Raw genomic sequence first — 18069 nt, forward strand, 5'->3', positions numbered from 1 at the left:
TGGCCCTGTCACCATTCCTCCCATCCCATCCCCCCCCCCCGCCCGTCAGAAACAAACCAAACCAAACCGCCCCCACAGGATACGGACTTGGCTTCTCGACTGATGAATCCGAGACTCCCAATTCATCTGTCTAGCCTGAAGTTCATCTGTTTCAACTTCCCTTTGCTGGTCTCCTTTAAAGAGCAGTGCAGACAGGACACACTGGGGCAGTGGCCCGTAGCCTAGCTCCTTGTCCTTGGGCATTTCTTTACTTCCTGGAGCCTTCTCTCCAGGTTTTATTCTCGAGACAAACTCCTAATACTCAAAACTCACTTGCCTTGACACTTTCCTTAATTACAGGGCTGCTTACAACTTCCTCAAACAAGAGTTCTTCCTCCATCCCGTGGGTCTTGCAGGCTTCTCCATCCCCACTGGGCACCCGAAGAAATCCTGCAGGCTTCATTGATTTCTCAGCCCTCAAGGCGCCTGGCACACAGCTCGTTTTCAATAAATATATTTGGCACTAAATGTGGAAGGAACGTTTCATAACCTTGGCTGCCTGATCAGTAAAATGCCACTAGCCCTGGACCTGCCAGGCATCGAGCTCCTGGGACACTTGAGGCCCAGCTGCAGGGAGAGAAGGGCAGCTGGGGGCTCACTCCTGGCTGGGCTGTTTGGGGCCAGGACACAGGCAACCCTTGGTTAGTCTCAGGAGCCCCCAGAATGGATTCTCCTTGCTTTCTGGGACTGTGCTGGGAAGCCAGTCCACACTCTGCAGGGTATTTAACCCGATGGTGAAATATAAGAAAATGTCACAACCAGTAAAGAAAAGAAAATATGTGTGCATATCTTCTTTCTTTTTTCTTTTTGTTTGTTTGTTTATTGTTGTTGTTTTCAAGACAGGGTCTCTCTGTGTAGCCTTGGCTGTCCTGGACTCATTTTGTAGACTAGGCTGGCCTCGAACTCACAGAGATCCGCCTGCTCCTGCTTCCGGAGTGCTGGGATTAAAGACGTGTGCCACCATGCCCGACCTTCATTCTCTTTCCCACAACTTGACATTGAACATACCCGCTACTTAGGAATGAGAAGGAACACTCTTCATACTTTGAGCTGAGGGAAATTTCCCTCTTGCTTCCCCTTGGCAAACACACCTTTGGGTGTGTGGAAACTGAGGCATGGAGGGGGAGGTGTCAGGGGCTAATGGGGAATGAAGACAGCTGGAGGCAGGGAATAGGATCGAAGTGTTTTGACTAACCATGGATTCACTCCAGAAACTCTTCTTTCTATCTATCTATCTATCTATCTATCTATCTATCTATCTATCTATGTATCTGAGAGAGGGTCTCAGAACTCAAACCAATCCTCCTGCCTCAGTCTCCCAAGTGCTGGGATTATAGATAGAAACCACAACACCTGCTTTCTGGTGGTGCTTTAAGTGATGTTCCCCTAGCTGGGCCTTTAATCCCAGCACTTGGGAGGCAGAAGCAGTTGGTTTACTGTGAGTTCACTGCCAGCCTGGTCTACAAAGCGAGTCTGGGTCAGCCAAGGCTACACAGAGAAACTCTGTCTCAAAAAAACAGAGGGAGAGAGAGAGAGAGAGAGAGAGAGAGAGAGAGAGAGAGATGTTCCCTGTTCCCTTTGGTGATGGGATGGGTGAGATGAGCTCATTGTTAAACAGAGAGTGGCAGAACCCTGGGGAAAGGATGCTAATGCAGGCTGCAGGCACCAGAAACAACATGGACCCGTTAGTTCTTCATCTGTGAAGTGCAGACTTAGCATTCATTGCACAGGAGCCTCAGGAAGACAGGACAACAGAATGACTGAAAAGCATCCAGCAATTCCATCTTCATTTCTCCATCTAACAGCCAGGTGGGCTGAGGCGCAGAGAAGGGAATGCACAGCCTCATGGCCACGGTGGCAGACCCTGGGTAAGGCCCGAGCCCTGCAGCTTCCCAGCCTTAGTCTTTCCCTTCTCCACTGTGATGGTCACTGCTCAGGCCTCTCAGCCTTGGCCAGTCCCCCCTGCCAGTGTCTCCTTGGGAGAATTTAACGAAAGGGAAGACAAAGCCCCAGCCCAGCCCCCAGGCCCCACTGACAGCTGCACCTCAGAAGGACAGATGTGTTGCACCTGCTTCTCTCTGGCTTGAGGAGGTGGTGGGGAGATGCCAGCTGGTTGGGCAGCCTCACCTGAGGGATTTAAATAGCCACTACCTTCTGGGGCATTGACTTAGGGGAGGCACCTAGGGAAGGAACAGAAGGCTGAGGGCCATTTATCTTCCCAGAGGGCCACTTGTCTCACCTTGGGTTTCATTGCCTGCCTAAGGGGCTCTAAGGCTGAACAGTGAGGAGCTGCCCAGCACGCCTCATGGTGCCTAGGACCCTACTGGTATGTAACCCTCTCACACATGTGCGAGCCCCTGTAGCTCCCATTACAGGGAAGCTCCTTGTCAGGTGGGACTCTTTGCCAACACAGGGTCCCACACCCTCACTCAACCTCTCCAGGCTGGAAATTTTATACCCTGACAGGGCTACTGGCAGAGCACGGCAGTCAGATCGGGGCTGGGCCTCCGGCTCTAGGCTACCATGGTATCTGCATGGTCATCAGAAATGATTTCACCTCTCTGGGCTTGGAATTCTGTGTACAGTGTGAGCATGGCAGCGCCTATGTGGGCGCGTTGTTCAGATGGCGACCCTCGAGCCTTTCTTGTGCTCAAGCCTCATTTCAGATCTTTTCACCCTAGCACTCGGGAGGCAGAGGCAGGTGGATTGCTGTGAGTTTGAGGTCAGCCTGGTCTACAGAGTGAGTCTAGGATAGCTAAGGCTACACAGGGAATCCCTGTCTTGAAAAACCAAAACAAAAATTAAAATTAAACACACACAGACACCACACACACACACACACACACAGGTGGTGGTGGCACATGCCTTTCATCCCAGCACTCGGGAAGCAGAGGCAGGTGGATTGCTATGAGTTTGAGGTCAGCCTGGTCTACAGAGTGAGTCTAGGATAGCTAAGGCTACACAGGGAATCCCTGTCTTGAAAAACCAAAACAAAAATTAAAATTAAACACACACAGACACACACACACACACACACACACACACACAGACACACACACACAGGTGGTGGTGGCACACGCCTTTAATCCCAGCACTCAGGAGACAGAGGCTGGTCAATCGATCTCTGTGAGTTCGAGGCCAGCCTGGTCTATATAAGGTGAGTTCCAGGACAAGCAGGGCTACAGAGAAACCCTGCCTCGAAAAGCCAACCCCCCTAACACAAACACACACACACACACACACACACACACACACACACACACACACACGCGCGCGCGCTTGAAGAACGCTCTGAAACTGACCTGATTCTGTTGGCTCCTCCCTGCTAGAGTAAGCAGAGAAAGTCCAGCTGCAAGGAAGCCTCTCAGCCAAGAGCTTTAAGTCAACCGAGCACCTGGGAAGGACCCTTTCCCACCTGTTGAGCTGCCTGCAGGCTGTGCAGTGCACTGCAGGTTCCCGGCTTTGGTGAGCTGCCACTCATGCTGGGGTGATGCAACCATCTCTGAGTCATTTCTTCTCCTGCAAGTGGCCCCTCACCCCTATTCTTGTAAGCAACCCCAACAAAACTCACAGGTTCACCACATCGGATTTTGGTGGTGTCTCCTCTTTGGTCTGTCAGGGGCACCCTATCTGGGGTGAGTAGACAAGTGTGCTTCATCTCCCTGGGAAAAGTGTTGTCACACAACAGTGTGTGTGTTTGTGTGTTAATTACCTTTATCCCTGTCACTATACAGCCTTAGCTTCTGATCTTCTGGCCTCTACCTTCCAAACGCAGGTGAAACCCACCACACCCAGCTGTTTGTTTGTTTGAAAATTCGAATTTGCAATTGTGAGCACTTGGGTAGAGGACAGCGGTCAAGGATTGCTTCTCTCCTGCTAGCACGTGGGCTCTGGGGCCTGGGCTCAGGCTGTCAAGCTTGTCAAGGGGCTTCCTTACCAGCTGAGCCAGGACTTATGCCCAGTTTTTATGTGGTGCTGGGGATTGAACCTTCCTGTGTCCTTGGTGAACATGGTGGTGACAGCTTCATCCTAGCAAAGCCTCTCTTGCAAGCCGTGGGGTGGGGGAGAGGCCAATTTGTTTATGGAGAGCCGAAGGGCTGCAGTAGTGGGAGGCGTGCTGGGATCAGGAAGGCAGTGTGGCCTTTGGTTCATCTCTGTCTATAGAGAACCTGGGCCCAGAGAGGGTGGTTGCCCTACTCAAGAACACACAGCAGTGGAGGCCTCAGCGGGTCTTCCCATCCTATCCCTGCGCACCTCTCTGACACTTGGGAGGTTTTCCTGGTCCAGCATCTTCTCACACGAAGAAAGGGGGAACAGAAATGAAGGCGGTGGGGGTGCCCTGACACACTTAGCCTCTTTCACGCTCTCAGCACCTCCATTGTAAGGAGGTTAATACTGAGGCCCAGAGATGGGACACAGGGTCAGCTTGTCTCCACATCTGAAACCATCAACAAGGTTATTGCAGAGCTATCCAGATTAAAGGTGAGAGGGGGCCGGGTGTGGTGGCGCACACCTTTGATGCCAGCACTCAGGAGACAGAAACTATCGCTGTGAGTTCGGGGGCCAGCTTGGTCTACAGAGCGAGTCCAGGACAGCCAAGGCTACACAGAGAGACCCTGTTTAAAGTAAAAAAGAAAGAAAAAGAAAAGAAAAGAAGAAAAGGTGAGGGTCAGGGCTAGTTTCAGCCCCACTTCCCAGGAGTTCTAACCCGGGATGTAGACAGCCCTAAGAGTTTGCTTTCCCCTCCCAGGGCCCAGCAGAGCTTTGGAAATAGGACTCAACTTTTAGCCAACTGCCAGGCCGAAACTGTGGTTTCTGGGGATGAGGGGGATCCCTGGGTTCGTACACAGGACTAGAGAGGGGGTCAGGCCAGCAGCCGCCCCACGCGAACTGCCCCGCCCGTCGGCGTCAGGACGTGGGAAGCGCCGCTTCCTGGCTCCTCGCCGGAGCCGGGCCACCCCGCCACGTCACCGCGCGGCCAAGGGTGCGCGCTGCGGGAGCGAGCGAGCGAGGAGGCGCGGCACCGGCCTGGGGCACCGCGAGGCGCAGGGACCGGGACGAGGGACGTGGCAGCGTCCCGCGCACCAGAAAGTTCCCTGGAAGTTCCACGCTGCGCGGCGCGGGAGCGGCGGGCGGGACCATGAACGTGTTCCGAATCCTTGGAGACCTAAGCCACCTCCTGGCCATGATCTTGCTCCTGGTGAAGATCTGGAGGTCTAAGAGCTGCGCGGGTGAGCGGGACCCCCGGGTGGGGCGGGACGGGACCAGGGTGGGGACTCGGGCTCAGAGGGAACCTCGGGAGCTCCCCAGAAACTTGAGTGAAGTTACTCAACATCAGGGAATCTGGGAGCTTAAGTGGAAGAGCGGGATTTCCGCCTCCACGGAGAGCTCTGCCTCACCCCCTCACCCCATCCTTAACCCTCAAGCTGGCAGTGTCGCTGCTGCTGGGCGAGGAGTGGGAGGACCCTCCCTCCCCCTCACTAGGAGAGAAGAATATTTGGAAGCCTCCTCAGTCTTAGAGTCTTGTCCTCCATTCTCTGCTGCCTTTCACTCCCCCCAGGGAAAGCCTTCCTTCCTACCAGCCTGGCCCAGGGATGTGGAGGCTGGCCCTGAGTCGGGGGCTGTTTGGCTAGAGGTCTGGCTGCCCTGCTGGGATTGGATTGATGATTGCAGTCCCCCCCTCCCCCCTCCCCATGCATCATCTTTGTGCCTAGTGTTCCCTGCTAAGTGTGCACATGGGGGCTGTGGGGGTGAGCTTAGACTCCATCAGAGATGGGGAGGCAGAGAGTAGCTGAGGGCTCTGTGGAGGGCGCAGCTGTGTCTGCGCGAGAGCACGAGAGGATGGAAAGGGTGTGTGCCCAAAGAACGGGGTATAGCGTTGAGAACACCAGTGCAAATACATAGAAGCTACAGGGCTTAGGGCATGTCCTGGAAAGGGCGAGGAGTCCAGAAGGTAGGGTGGACCAGTGGTGAAGGCCTTTCCAGTTCCGCTCCGGATCCAGGATAAGGGAGACACAGGAGCTGAGGAGGAGGCTCAGCAGGTCTCTCGTGAGGAGGCTGGGAGTAGTAGAGATGTCACCTGGAAAGTGGCTAGGAGAGGGACTGGGAGCCACATTCGATGGCTTTGGACTGGACTAGAAGTTACCGGGTTGTACAGTCTCCTGAGAGATTGTCACTGTCCCTCACAGCCCTTCAGTGTCTGGCTTAGGGCACCTGAGGGCTGTAGGTTCTCTGGACCTGTCATGGGCCGGATGAGGGGAGTGGTTACCCTTCCTCCCTTATGTCTGGGCACTGTTCCCTGGAACCCCACTGCCCTGCGTCAGGGAGCTGGCCTACTGAGAGACCAGCAAAAACAGACAGTAGGAACAAATCAGTAAGTGTGTGGCTTCCTAACCTTAGTAAGTGCTGTGGGTGAAAGAAAAATGGCAGCTGGTGCCAGCCCTAAATGCCAGAGACACTGGCCACTGTGTGCTGTTTTATGTAGCCTGGGGTGGAGGGACAGGGGGCTGCCCTGACTGGTGGGCCCCTTGGAGACTCATCAGGCTTAGGCTATCCGTGTCTCCTCTTCGCCTGGGTTCCAGGTATGGGTGGGGGTTGTAGAAATCAATGTTTTTAGGAGTGTGTGTGGAGCCCCCGTGAGTAGAGCTCTGAGCCCACCTGGTGAGGAAGACGGGGTGAGTATTGTAGCCAGGTGTCCCCTGTGAAGTTGCTGCCTAGACTGTGATAACAAGGCCTCTCTGGCAAGGTCTTGCCCTGGCCTGCAGGGCTTCGACTAAAGCTCAGGAGGAGACTCACCTATATTAATAGACAGAACACAAGACACAAAGTAGGAGAGCAAGTCTGATTGATCAAGCTCTCAAACTTTATTAGTCAGGCAGCAGCTTTTATAAGGCAGAAGGCAGGGAAGCATATTGCAACTCAACTGCAGGCTTTTCTCAAAACACAGGGAATTCCAGGCAGGGTCATACTGTCCTGCCACACAGGGTATCTGGCTCCCTCTTTGTCTAGTCTAACTGCTAAACCACAACAGGGTTGCTCCATCTCTATCTGTCTTTAGTCTAACTGCCGACCCACAGGGGTCAGCTAGTTTCTGGTGAAAGGCAAGCTCTGGAAAACACAGAGACTTAAAGGTACAGACTCTGACAAGATGGCTGAACATTGGCCATATGGCCTATTGTCCCCAACAAGGTCTCTCCATAAGGATTTGGTGAAGGGGTGACACAGCCGGCCCCACCTGGAGCTGGCCCTGTCTGGGTTGCCTCTGGATCTGTGTCATTCCCTGCATGAGTCCCTTCACAGCCATCTTCGTTCCCAAAGCATGCTCTCTTGCCAGGACCCTACTGAGGTCCTAGGTCTTCCTCGCATGGCTCCTGTCATGTGTCTGGGGTCCAGGCTTGCCTGCAGTAGCAATTATGAGGGCCCAGTGTTTTTTATAATGGGGGAGACTTTAGAACCATTGGTCATTAAAAATGTTACCGAGCCTGGCGGTGGTGGTGCACGCCTTTAAACCCAGCACTCAGGAGGCAGAGGCAGTTGGATTTCCATGAGTTGGAGGCCTGCCTGGACTACAGAGATAGTTCCAGGACAGCCAGGGTTCTGTTACTCAGAGATATCTTGTCCTAAAAAAAACAAAACAAAAACAAAAAAAGCTTTAAGCAGAATTTTATCTTAGAATAACCCTTGGGTTTCTGGGTGGAGAACAGAAATGGGCGCCTATTGGCCAGCAATGTAAGGTGTTGGGAGTCTGGGAGGCACCAAGGCTGGATAGTTGGGTTGTCTGAGAGCAGTGGAGTAAAGTGAGCTAAGGGATACTGAAGGACGCTGTGGCCCGGTGGTGACTGATGGGATGTGAGAAAGGCAGAGGGACCCAAGAGCATCTATGAGTTTTGGGGCTGCAGTGCTGGGGGATGGAGGCCTGTTTACCGAAAAAGGATGGAGGAAGCTATGGCTGACTTTTGGGGCCTTTTGGGATTGTCATGAAAAAAAAAAATGGGGTAGTAGGTGAATGGACGTACAGGCCAAAAACTGGGAGAAGGGCTCAGATCTGGAGGGTCCTGTGTGTCTGCGTGCGTGCGTGCGTGCGTGAGAAGCTATCAGCCACAGGGTTGGCTGCCACGGACCAGCTCAGTCGGGGATAGGTCCTTGGAAACGGGGATTCTCGAAGCGTCGGTGAACAGAGATAAGGCGGTTGACAAACAAAGCCAAAACTTAAGATCGAGCCTGCATCTGAGTGTATTTTGCAGCCAAGCAGTTTAAGTTTTTAAACGTACATTTCAAAAGCAGGGGGGTTGGGGTTACATTTTCCCACAGAGCAGATTCACAGAAGTCAGTGAGCGATCAAGCACACACAGTGTAGGTACAGAATGCAAAGTTATTGTGTTATCATAATTTGAATTACAACTTTAAATGAAACAATATAGGGTACAGAACACACAGCAAAGATGTCATCACTTCTAAGTTACCAGCTTGGTATCAAATGCATGTGTTCCCTTTGTCAAGGGTCATTATTCTCTTCCCCGACGAAACTGGTGCCCAGCACCTGTGTGCCAAGACAGGTTTTTCCTTTAGTTCCCCTTTCTGATATCTGAGTGCCATTATCTGGAATTTTTTGAAAGGCTCTATTTCTTTGTAAGCCATAGTATAACTTATTAACTAATAATTAATTTCTAGTCATGTTCCTTTTAGTAAGTGGAAGTGAAGCAGAACTGCTCCGGCCCTTAACAGCCCCTGGCTGCAGTCCCGAGTTAGGGTCCTCTCCTAGCGACTGTGGTTACACCCGAGGAGCCCTGGTTTGGGAGTGAAGTAGAGTTAAGAAGAAAGAATAGATTCCAGCACGATGAGAGAAAAGAACTGCAGTTTTTCTCCTGGCAGAAACATCAGCCCCAGTTCAGGAGACTCTCCCCTTTTCAGGGGTCATAGCCTCAGGCCTCTGTAGTATTTGTCACACAGACTCCATTGAAGGGAAGTTGGCTTGGCAGAGATATAGAACAAGAGGTGGCTGGATGTTGACAAAGATAGGCGGAGCCATAGCCAGGGGGGCAGGGCTGCATGACGTGGTCAGGGGAGGGAGGCTAGGCATGGGCAGGCAGTGGTTCCTGTTCTTGAGACCAGGAATGAGGTCAGTTGACCTTGGCTTCAGAGACCTGAGCACTGTGACAGGGAGATGAGGTGACAGAGGCTGGTGTGGGTGTGGCACAGAAGAAAGAAAAAGGCCCTTGGAACCACCATGCTGACCACTAGCAGGGGCCAGAGGCGCTCAAGGGATGACCTGCTGTTTCCGGGCCAAGCAGGGGAAGTGTTCAGCAGGAGTCCTGGACAACATGGGGGCTCCTCCACTGTTTGTTTTGATGTTTATTTAGGCGGGACCCTGAGTCTTGGCACAGCCCTTCCACTAGGCCACCACACCGCAACCCTTTTCTTTCTCTCTCTCTCTCTCTGTCTCCCTCTCTCTCTTTCTTTTCCTAAGGCAGGTGTCCTTAGCCTGGGCTGGTCTGGCTCTGCATCCCGAGGTGTGGGATCATGCATTGCACCACTGCACAAGGCCCAGCCTTTGCTCTTGTCTTCTTCTGAGAATCGTTATAGCCACCAGGTGTGACATGAACCTTCGCAGAAGCTAGGTGAAAGTACAGGGGACTCTCTGAATTCTGGCTCCCTCACTGAAGGAGGGGAGCCATCCCAGGAAAGTTGTCCTCTGACCTCCTCACGTGGCATGTGCGCGCACACACACCCTACATACACCGCAAACGTATACTATGTAAATAAATGTTATAAAGAATTTTAAAAAACCTTAAAAATAATCTTTGGGAGGCTTGGGTAGGAGAATTGGAAGTTCAAGGCCATCCTGGGCTACATGACAAGACTCTAGCTCACATAAATAAAGACTAGGTGAAAGAGCCCAAGAAACACCATGGCCCATGGCTGGAGAGATGGCTCAGTGGCTAAGAGCACTGGTTGGTCTTGCAGAGGATCTAGGTTCAATTCCCAGCATATACATCATGGCTTATAACTGTCTGTAGCTCTACTTCCAGATACTTCCTTGGGCACCAGGTACATGTGTGTTACACAAGCAGGCACTATACATAAAACATACACACACAATATTTTTGTTTGTATTTTGAGGCATGTTATCACTGTATAGTCAAGGCCCACCTAGAACTCAGAGAGATCCACGTGACTGGCCTCTTGAGTGCTGGGATTAAAGGAGTGTACCACCACACCTGGCTAAAATAAAGAGTATCTTCTTGTTTATTCCTTTTCTGTGTATGTGTGTGCATTGACAGTGGTGGTCACAAGAGGACACCAGGTCTCCTGAAATTAGAGTTACAGGCAGTTGTGAGCCATGATGTGGGTGCTGGGAACTGAACCATGGTCCTCTGCAAGAGCAGTAAGTGCTCTTAACTACTGAGCCATCTCTCCAGCTCAAAGTAAGTAGATCCTTTTTAAAAAGACAGTCAGAGACTGGAGAGATGGCTCAGTGGTTAAGAGCATGGGCTGCACTTCCAGAGGTCCTGGGTTTGATTCCCAGCAGCCACATGGTGCCTCACAACCATCTGTAATGAGATTCCCTCTTCTGGCCTGTAGGCATACATGCAGACAGAACACTGTATACATACATAATAAATAAATAAATAAATAATCTTAAAAAAAAAAAACGTCAGACAGGTCTTGGAGCTGGGCCTGGTGGTGGTACATGCCTGTAATCTCAGCACTGAAGAAGCAGAGGCAGGGAGGATTTCTAAAAGCTTGAGGCCACCCTTTTCTAATTAATTAATTAATTAATTTGAAACATGGTTTTACTGTGTAGCCCTGGCTAGCCTTGAACTCAAAAGGCCTGCCACTGTGTCCTGAGTGCTGGGATCAAAGGTATGTGCCACCATGCCCAACCCAAAGCCAGAATATTCTTTTTGTGGTTTTGTTTTGTTTTTGACTTTGGTTTTGGTTTTTCGAGGCTCTGTCTCTCAGTGTAACAACCCTGGCTGTCTGGGAACTCACTCTGTAGACCAGACTCAGAGAGATTCACCTGTCTCTGCCTCCTGAGTGCTGGGATTAAAGGTGTGTGTCACCACGCCTGGCAAGCCAGCCTATTCTATATTGTAAGTTCCAGGCTAGTCGGGGCTACAACAAGACCTTGTCTCGAAAGAAAGAGAGAAGAGAGAAACAGCTTGAAGAATAAGATACCACGCATGACAAATCCACGTACCTGTGTCATGCAAAGGCTCTCAGACACATACAGTAAGCTGTGGCCAGAGGTCTGTGTACTCAGACTTCTCTGTGCTCGCGTATGCCATTTGGTGTTTATTATTTACTTATTGCAATGTTGAGACTGAACCCAGAGCTTCAGACATGCCTGGCACATGCCCTGCCACTGAGTTGTAGTCCTGGTTTTGTATTATAGAGTAAAACTAGGCATAACCTTTGTAGGAAAGGGGCTTTTACATTTTGTGCATCTTGGTAAACAGAGTGCTGCTGGCCTGAGCCTTCCTCTGTCTGCTTGTCTCCCTGGTGAATCAGCAACTGGAGTCAATGCCTTGTCTTCCCAGGATGGAGCTCTGGGGTTGCCACTGGAACTCTAGGGGTGGCACACAATACAGCCTCAACACCCCCAGCCTGGTGACTCACATTACCCCCCATCCGCCACAGAGAGGCACCAAGGTGGCGCACGCAGGGCGACTGGGTATGGTGTCCGACTATTTGGAGACAGTGTAGCTCAACCAGAGGCACAGGGACTCCGGTGACTTAGGGTGGGGCAGGGACAGCCACTCCTGGTTGGCCACCCTGAATGCTGTGTTCTCATGGTCTCTTGTTCACCCTGCACAGGCATCTCTGGGAAGAGCCAGATCCTTTTCGCTCTGGTCTTCACCACCAGGTACCTGGACCTTTTCTCCAATTTCATCTCCATCTACAACACAGTTATGAAGGTGAGAGCATGGGGCTGCTGATGTGCTGGGAAGTTCAGGCCAGAGCTGGCACTGGCTCACCTGTCCTGCTACCCAGGGCCTTTCAGGCATGGACCTCTGCACTGTTTCCTCAGGCCCCACCTGTTACTTAGCTCAGAGAGGTAGGTGGGTGTGACATTCATCGAGGTCACACGTTTTAATGTGAGGCAAGGACCATGATGCACCCCTGTAATCTCAGCACTGGGGAAGCAGAGAGGCAGGAGGATTGCTGCAAGTTCAAGGCCAACCTGGTTTATATACTTAGTCCCAGGGCTACACAGTGAGACAGTATCTCAAAAAGACCCCCACTACCACACACACACACACATACACACACTGCACACACTGGTACCCTGCCAAGGACTGAATATGTCCTAATAATGAGCCATCGCACAGAATGGTTAAACAATAAACAAGTCAGACATTTCTTTATTGAACCCTGGGCATTTGGTGGACTGGATTGGCCACTCTCGCAGCGTGTTTCCTACCTCTGCTGTGCCAGGCACTTGGAGACATTCAGGAATTTTGGCTCCTATACCTTCATGGCAGAACACCATGAGCAAATGAGACCATTGATCATGGAACTGCTATGCAAAGTATTAAAATCTTGCTTTAATCGATGTTTTCTTTTTCAAAAACTTTAAAGAAGTTTATCTGTTAGAGGACCACCAGGTAGCTGCCTCAGGGAGTGTGGTCAGGAGCTGATGGGCAAACCAAGGTGTGCGTGACAAATGATCAGCCTTGTGTACAGCAAGGGAAAAGCATCAAACAAAATGTACGCCCTGGGCAAAGGTCTCTAGTGTCTTCAGAGAAGGAGGCTGAAGCAGTGGGAACCCCATGGAACTGCCATGGGGGGAGAGGCAAGGCAGGCCTGCTTTGTTGTTGTTTTTCCAAAACAGGGTTTCTCTGTTTAGCTTTGGCTGTCCTGGACTCACTTCTTGCTTTGTAGACCTGGCTGGCCTTGAACTCACAGAGATCTGCTTGTTTCTGCCTCCCTGACTTCTGGGATTACAGGCGTGTACCACCACACTCAGCCCTAGGCTCCTTTTTAACTCCTTGCTCTGACATCCTCAGTGTATAAACTATACAATTGTTCAATACAGCCCCATACGTGCTTGACTCCCTGCTGTTGCCATGAAATTATTAATCTTGTTTTGTTGGCTTTTTTGTTTGTTTGTTTGTTTGTTTGGTTGGTTGAATGGTTGGTTTTTCGAAACAGGGTTTCTCTGTGTAACAGTCTGGGCTATCGTGAACTCACTTTTGTAGACCTGGCTGGCCTCGAACCTCACAGTGATCCTCCTGCCTTTGCCTCCCAAGTGCTGAAATTAAAAGCTTGTGCCACCATACCTGGCTGAAATTCCTAATTTTGAACAAAGGGCCTCACATTTTCTTTTGGCCTGGGAAGTTGTGTGGCTACTCATGAGCAGAATATCTATCTCCAGTTACCACAGGGTCACAAAGTGTGTTCTGTGGCTCCTCAGGCAGGAGTGTAGTGACGGTACAGCAAGGGACCTCCCTGCCATCTAGGTAAGCTTTTTTAAAGATGGGGATCTTAGCAGGGTGGTGGTGGTGCACACGTTTAATCCCAGCACTGAGGAGGCAGAGGCAGGCGGATCTCTGAGTCAGGGCCAGCTTGGTGTATAGAGCGAGTTCCAGGACAGCCAGGCCTACACAGAGAAACCCTGTCTTGAAAACAACAACAAAAAAGATGGGGGGGGGGGACGGGGCTCTTACTAAGTGGCCTTGGGTGCCCTGGAACTCACAGAAGTCCACCTGCTTCTGCCTCTGCCTCCTGAGTACTGTACTCACAGGAGTATGTCACCGTGCTTGGCTTGTTTTCATTTTTAAAGATTTACTTTTATGAGTGCATGTATGTATGTATGTATGTATGTATGTATGTATGTATGTACGTACCACCTGTCTGCAGTACACACAGAAACTAGAAGCCAGAAGAGGATGTTAGGTTCCCTGCAATCCAGTGTCCCTTATGAGCTGCCATGTGGGTGCTGGGAACTGAACTCAGGTTCTCTGCAAGAGCAGAAAGCACTCACCACTGAGCCCCTGTTCTTGGTTTGAAAACAGGGTCTTATCACATAGTAAAGGTTGGCTTTGAACTTAAAATCATTCTGTCTCAGCCTCTCTCATGCTGGGATTATGGATAAAGCTTTTGTTGTTTGGTTTTTGAGACAGGATCTCTCTACATAGCCCTGGCTGTCCTGAAACTCATTACATAGGCCAGGCTGGTCTTGAACTCACAGAGATCTGCTCATGCTCATCTCTGCCTCTTGAGTGCTGGGCTTAAAGGTATGTTCCACCACTGCTCAGCTGGAGAAAGCTTTTAAAATGTTTTATTTAAAAATCTCAAGTGGGGAGGCTGGAGAGATGGCTCAGAGGTTAAGAGCACTGGCTGCCCTTCCAGAGGTCCTGAATTCAATTCCCAGCAACCACATGGTGGCTCACTACCATCTATAATGAGATCTGGTGCCCTCTTCTGGTGGGCAGGTGTACATGCTCACAGAACACTGTGTACAGAATAATAAATAAATCTTAAAAACAAAAAAACAAAACAAAACAAAACAAAAAAAAACTCGTGAGGTTGGAGAGATAGCTCAGAGGTTAAGAGCACTGACTGCTGTTCCAAAGGTCCTGAGTTCAATTCTCAGCAACCACATGGTGGCTTATAACCATCTGTAATGAGATCTGGTGCCCCCTTTCTGGCCTGCGGGTATATGTGCAGGCAGAACATTGTATACATAATAAATGAATAAATCTTTTTAAAAAAAATAATAAAAATAAAATCTCAAGTGAGTTCCAGGCTGTATGGGATATATGTCAAGGCCTTGGCTGGCAAGAAGTCTTAGTGAATAAAGATGTCTGTCATCATGCTTCCTGACCTCAGGTGGGGCCTCTTATCCATCCTGCAGGAGTAACTTGAAGATCCCAAGAGGGGATCCCAAGAGCAGGGTGGTGCTGCTTTAATCCCAGCACTGGGGAGGCAGAGGCAGGTAGATCTCTGAGTTTGAGGCTAGCCTGGTCTACAGAGTGAGGTCCAAGATAGACAGAGGTACACAGGGAAACCCCCCTCCCCGCTCCCTCAAAAATTCCAAGAGATATGGTACACCAAAAGGAATTTCCTATCTCAAAGACATCCTTTGGGATTCCAGGTAGCTAGCTCATCAGTAGGAGAGGTGAAGCATTTATTTGTGAAGCACTTGAGCTCAGGGTGAATCTTAAAAGAACTGTCTGCTTAGAAATCACCAGAGATGGACCACCTGCTTAGTTCATTTCTCTGCAGACCAAGCTTTATTGTGGCAGGATGAAGTGTCTAGTCTGTACTGGAACCGAAAGGTGGTCATCACTTCCTGCAATCATTTCCTCACTAATCTGTGCTAAGGAGCTGTGGGATTCCAAGGAGGGTCTTATACAGGAATCCTCTTGTAGGGGAGACAGATTCACATGTCTTCACATGGTATAAGACTCCATGCTACCGGCGTGGTGACAGCATGTATCTCTCATCCTAGTGAAGTGTGTAGAGTTCTCTATGCCAGTGTAGCCTGGTGCTACCTGCAGCATCAGTAGACCTGGGAAGTTGTTAGGAACACAAATTCCAAGGCTGCCGAGACCTACAAAAGAACCTACGGTCATCAGAAATGCTAACATGTGACTAAGGGAAACCTCCAACCTGCCATTCTGTCCTCAGAATTACAGATATCATGGCTTAGCATGAGTGTTAACTGATTTCATGGATGTCCATATCTCTTTAGGTTGTTTTCCTCCTCTGTGCCTATGTCACAGTGTACATGATCTATTGGAAGTTCCGGAAAACATTTGACATTGAAAATGACACATTCCGACTGGAGTTCCTCCTGGTGCCAGTGATCGGCCTTTCCTTTCTGGTGAACTATACTTATATGCCAATGGAGGTGAGTCTAATCCCAAGGCTGGGATGCCAAAATTTTTGGCATGGTGTCGCAAGCCTTTAATCCCAGCACTCAGGAGCAGAGGAAGGTGGATCGCTGAGTTTAAGGCCAGCCTGGTCTACAAGATTGAGTCCAGGAACCAAGACTACACAGAGAAACCCTGTCTCAAAAAACCCAAAAACAGAAACACCTAGGTGTGGTGGCGCACACCCTTAATCCCAGCATTTGGGAGGCAGAGGCAGGTGGATCACTGAGTTCAAGGCCAGTCTGGTCTACAAAGCGAGTCCAGGACAGCAAGGGCTATTACACAGAGAAACCCTGACACTCCCCACCCACCCACCCATCCACACACACACACATACACACAAACAAAAAACAAAAAACCCCAAGAGATGCCTCCCAGGACCCTCTTCAGCCATCTGGGCCTGCCTACTACAAGCCCTGTGCTCACCGGTCATGGCTGTCACCCACACCCATGGTAAAGGGGCAGCAGGTGGTTAGCCGAACTTGTGTCTCCAAGAGTACTCCAGGCTGACCTGACTTGGAGAGACAAGTATCTCTGGAGGGCCTATGCTGACATGAACTATACATTGACATGTGTCTTACATGCCACTTCTAAGTTGTAAAATCTGTAAAATTCTACTTTGTGGACATGTCCACACTGTTAGATAACAAGCAGGGGGCTGGAGATGGCTCAGTGGTTAAGAGCACTGCCTGTTCTTCCAAAGGCCCTGAGTTCAATTCCCAGCAACCACATGGTGGCTCACAACCATCTATAAGCAGCTCTGGTGCCCTCTTCTGGTGTGCAGGCAGAACACTGTATACATAATAAATCTTTAAAAAGTGTAGAAAACAAGCAGGCACTGCATTCCGCAAGTGATGGAAAGGTATAGCTACTGAAGTTCAGGACTGGACACTAGGTAGAGTGCTTGCCCAGTATACATCTGGCCTTGGCTTCTATCCCCAACACCAAACATTTGGTGTGGTGAAGCATGCTTGTTATGCCAGCCCTTCCTTAGAGTTAGCCTACCCCGGCTACGCTGGTAGCCATGTGACAAATGATTCTCTTCAGCAAATAGGCTCATTACACAAGGGTCCTCTAAAGCAATGGACCCTCCCAGCCTCTTCTCCTGTTTTTCTGACAGATCCTCTGGACCTTCTCCATCTATCTGGAGTCAGTGGCCATCCTGCCACAGCTCTTCATGATCAGCAAGACTGGAGAGGCTGAGACCATCACCACTCATTACCTCTTCTTCCTGGGGTTATATCGGGCACTCTATCTGGCCAACTGGATCAGGCGGTACCAGACAGAGAACTTCTATGACCAGATCTCAGTGGTGTCTGGAGTAGTACAAACCATCTTTTATTGTGACTTCTTCTACTTGTACGTGACCAAAGGTAGGCACTGGCCCTATTTATGTACGGTATTCCAGCTGGCCTGAGGAGGCAGGGCCAATGTCCATCCCTTCCGGAGCTTATGTGGATGATGGAAGGCCAAACACAGACCAATGGGAATCATACAGAGGGGAGAGCTGGGAAGAGGCTTTTGACCAAATTGGTTGGGAAACCTCACTCATGTATAACCTCCAAAGCAGGCCATAGCAAATCATAAACCTTGACATTCAAGCCAACTGTTCACATGGGGCCTTGGGGGACTGACTAGTGTAAGGGGTTTGTTACTCCATCACCAGGGGCATCTGTAAGAACTCTGAACCAGCAGCTGCCATGAAGGAAACTAATCAGGGCGAAGAGATACAGGCACAAGTTCTGGGAATGGAGCAGAGGAGTTGACATCAACTATTTGATCTACAACTATAGCCAAAATGCAGGCAAGGGGGCATAGATAATGGCTAACCCATGAATTTCTGGTATGCTAATTCCTTACAAGTTGGCAACCTTGAAGGGACAACAAGTTGCGTTAGCCTGTGCCTTCAATCCCAGAACTGGGGAGGCAGAGGCAGGTTGATTTCTAGTTCAAGGCCAGCCAAGGATGGCAAAAACAAAAGGAAAACAATCTTTTCCTAAATAAAGCCCACTCTGTAACATCATCTCCCTTTTGTTCTAGTCCTTAAAGGAAAGAAATTAAGCCTACCAATGCCAGTCTGAAGAGCCATGTGGTGACTGACAGCTAAGACTTGGGACTTCATGTTAAATGATCGGTGTGAATTTGAGCA

At 50.2% G+C, this 18069-nt stretch overlaps 1 protein-coding gene across 1 annotated transcript; it reads left to right on the forward strand.

The window, feature by feature from the left end:
• The first annotated feature begins 5051 nt into the window (after positions 1-5051).
• On the forward strand, positions 5052-18013 carry Kdelr3 (KDEL endoplasmic reticulum protein retention receptor 3). Its single transcript, XM_051159991.1, has 5 exons — positions 5052-5270; positions 11857-11957; positions 15740-15898; positions 17041-17293; positions 17961-18013. Exons 1-5 carry the CDS (start codon positions 5180-5182, stop codon positions 17999-18001), a joined length of 645 nt encoding a protein of 214 aa, XP_051015948.1. The 5' UTR covers positions 5052-5179; the 3' UTR covers positions 18002-18013.
• The last annotated feature ends 56 nt before the right edge of the window (positions 18014-18069 follow it).

Source organism: Acomys russatus, chromosome 17, assembly GCF_903995435.1.
Source record: "Acomys russatus chromosome 17, mAcoRus1.1, whole genome shotgun sequence".
Lineage (NCBI taxonomy): Eukaryota > Metazoa > Chordata > Mammalia > Rodentia > Muridae > Acomys > Acomys russatus.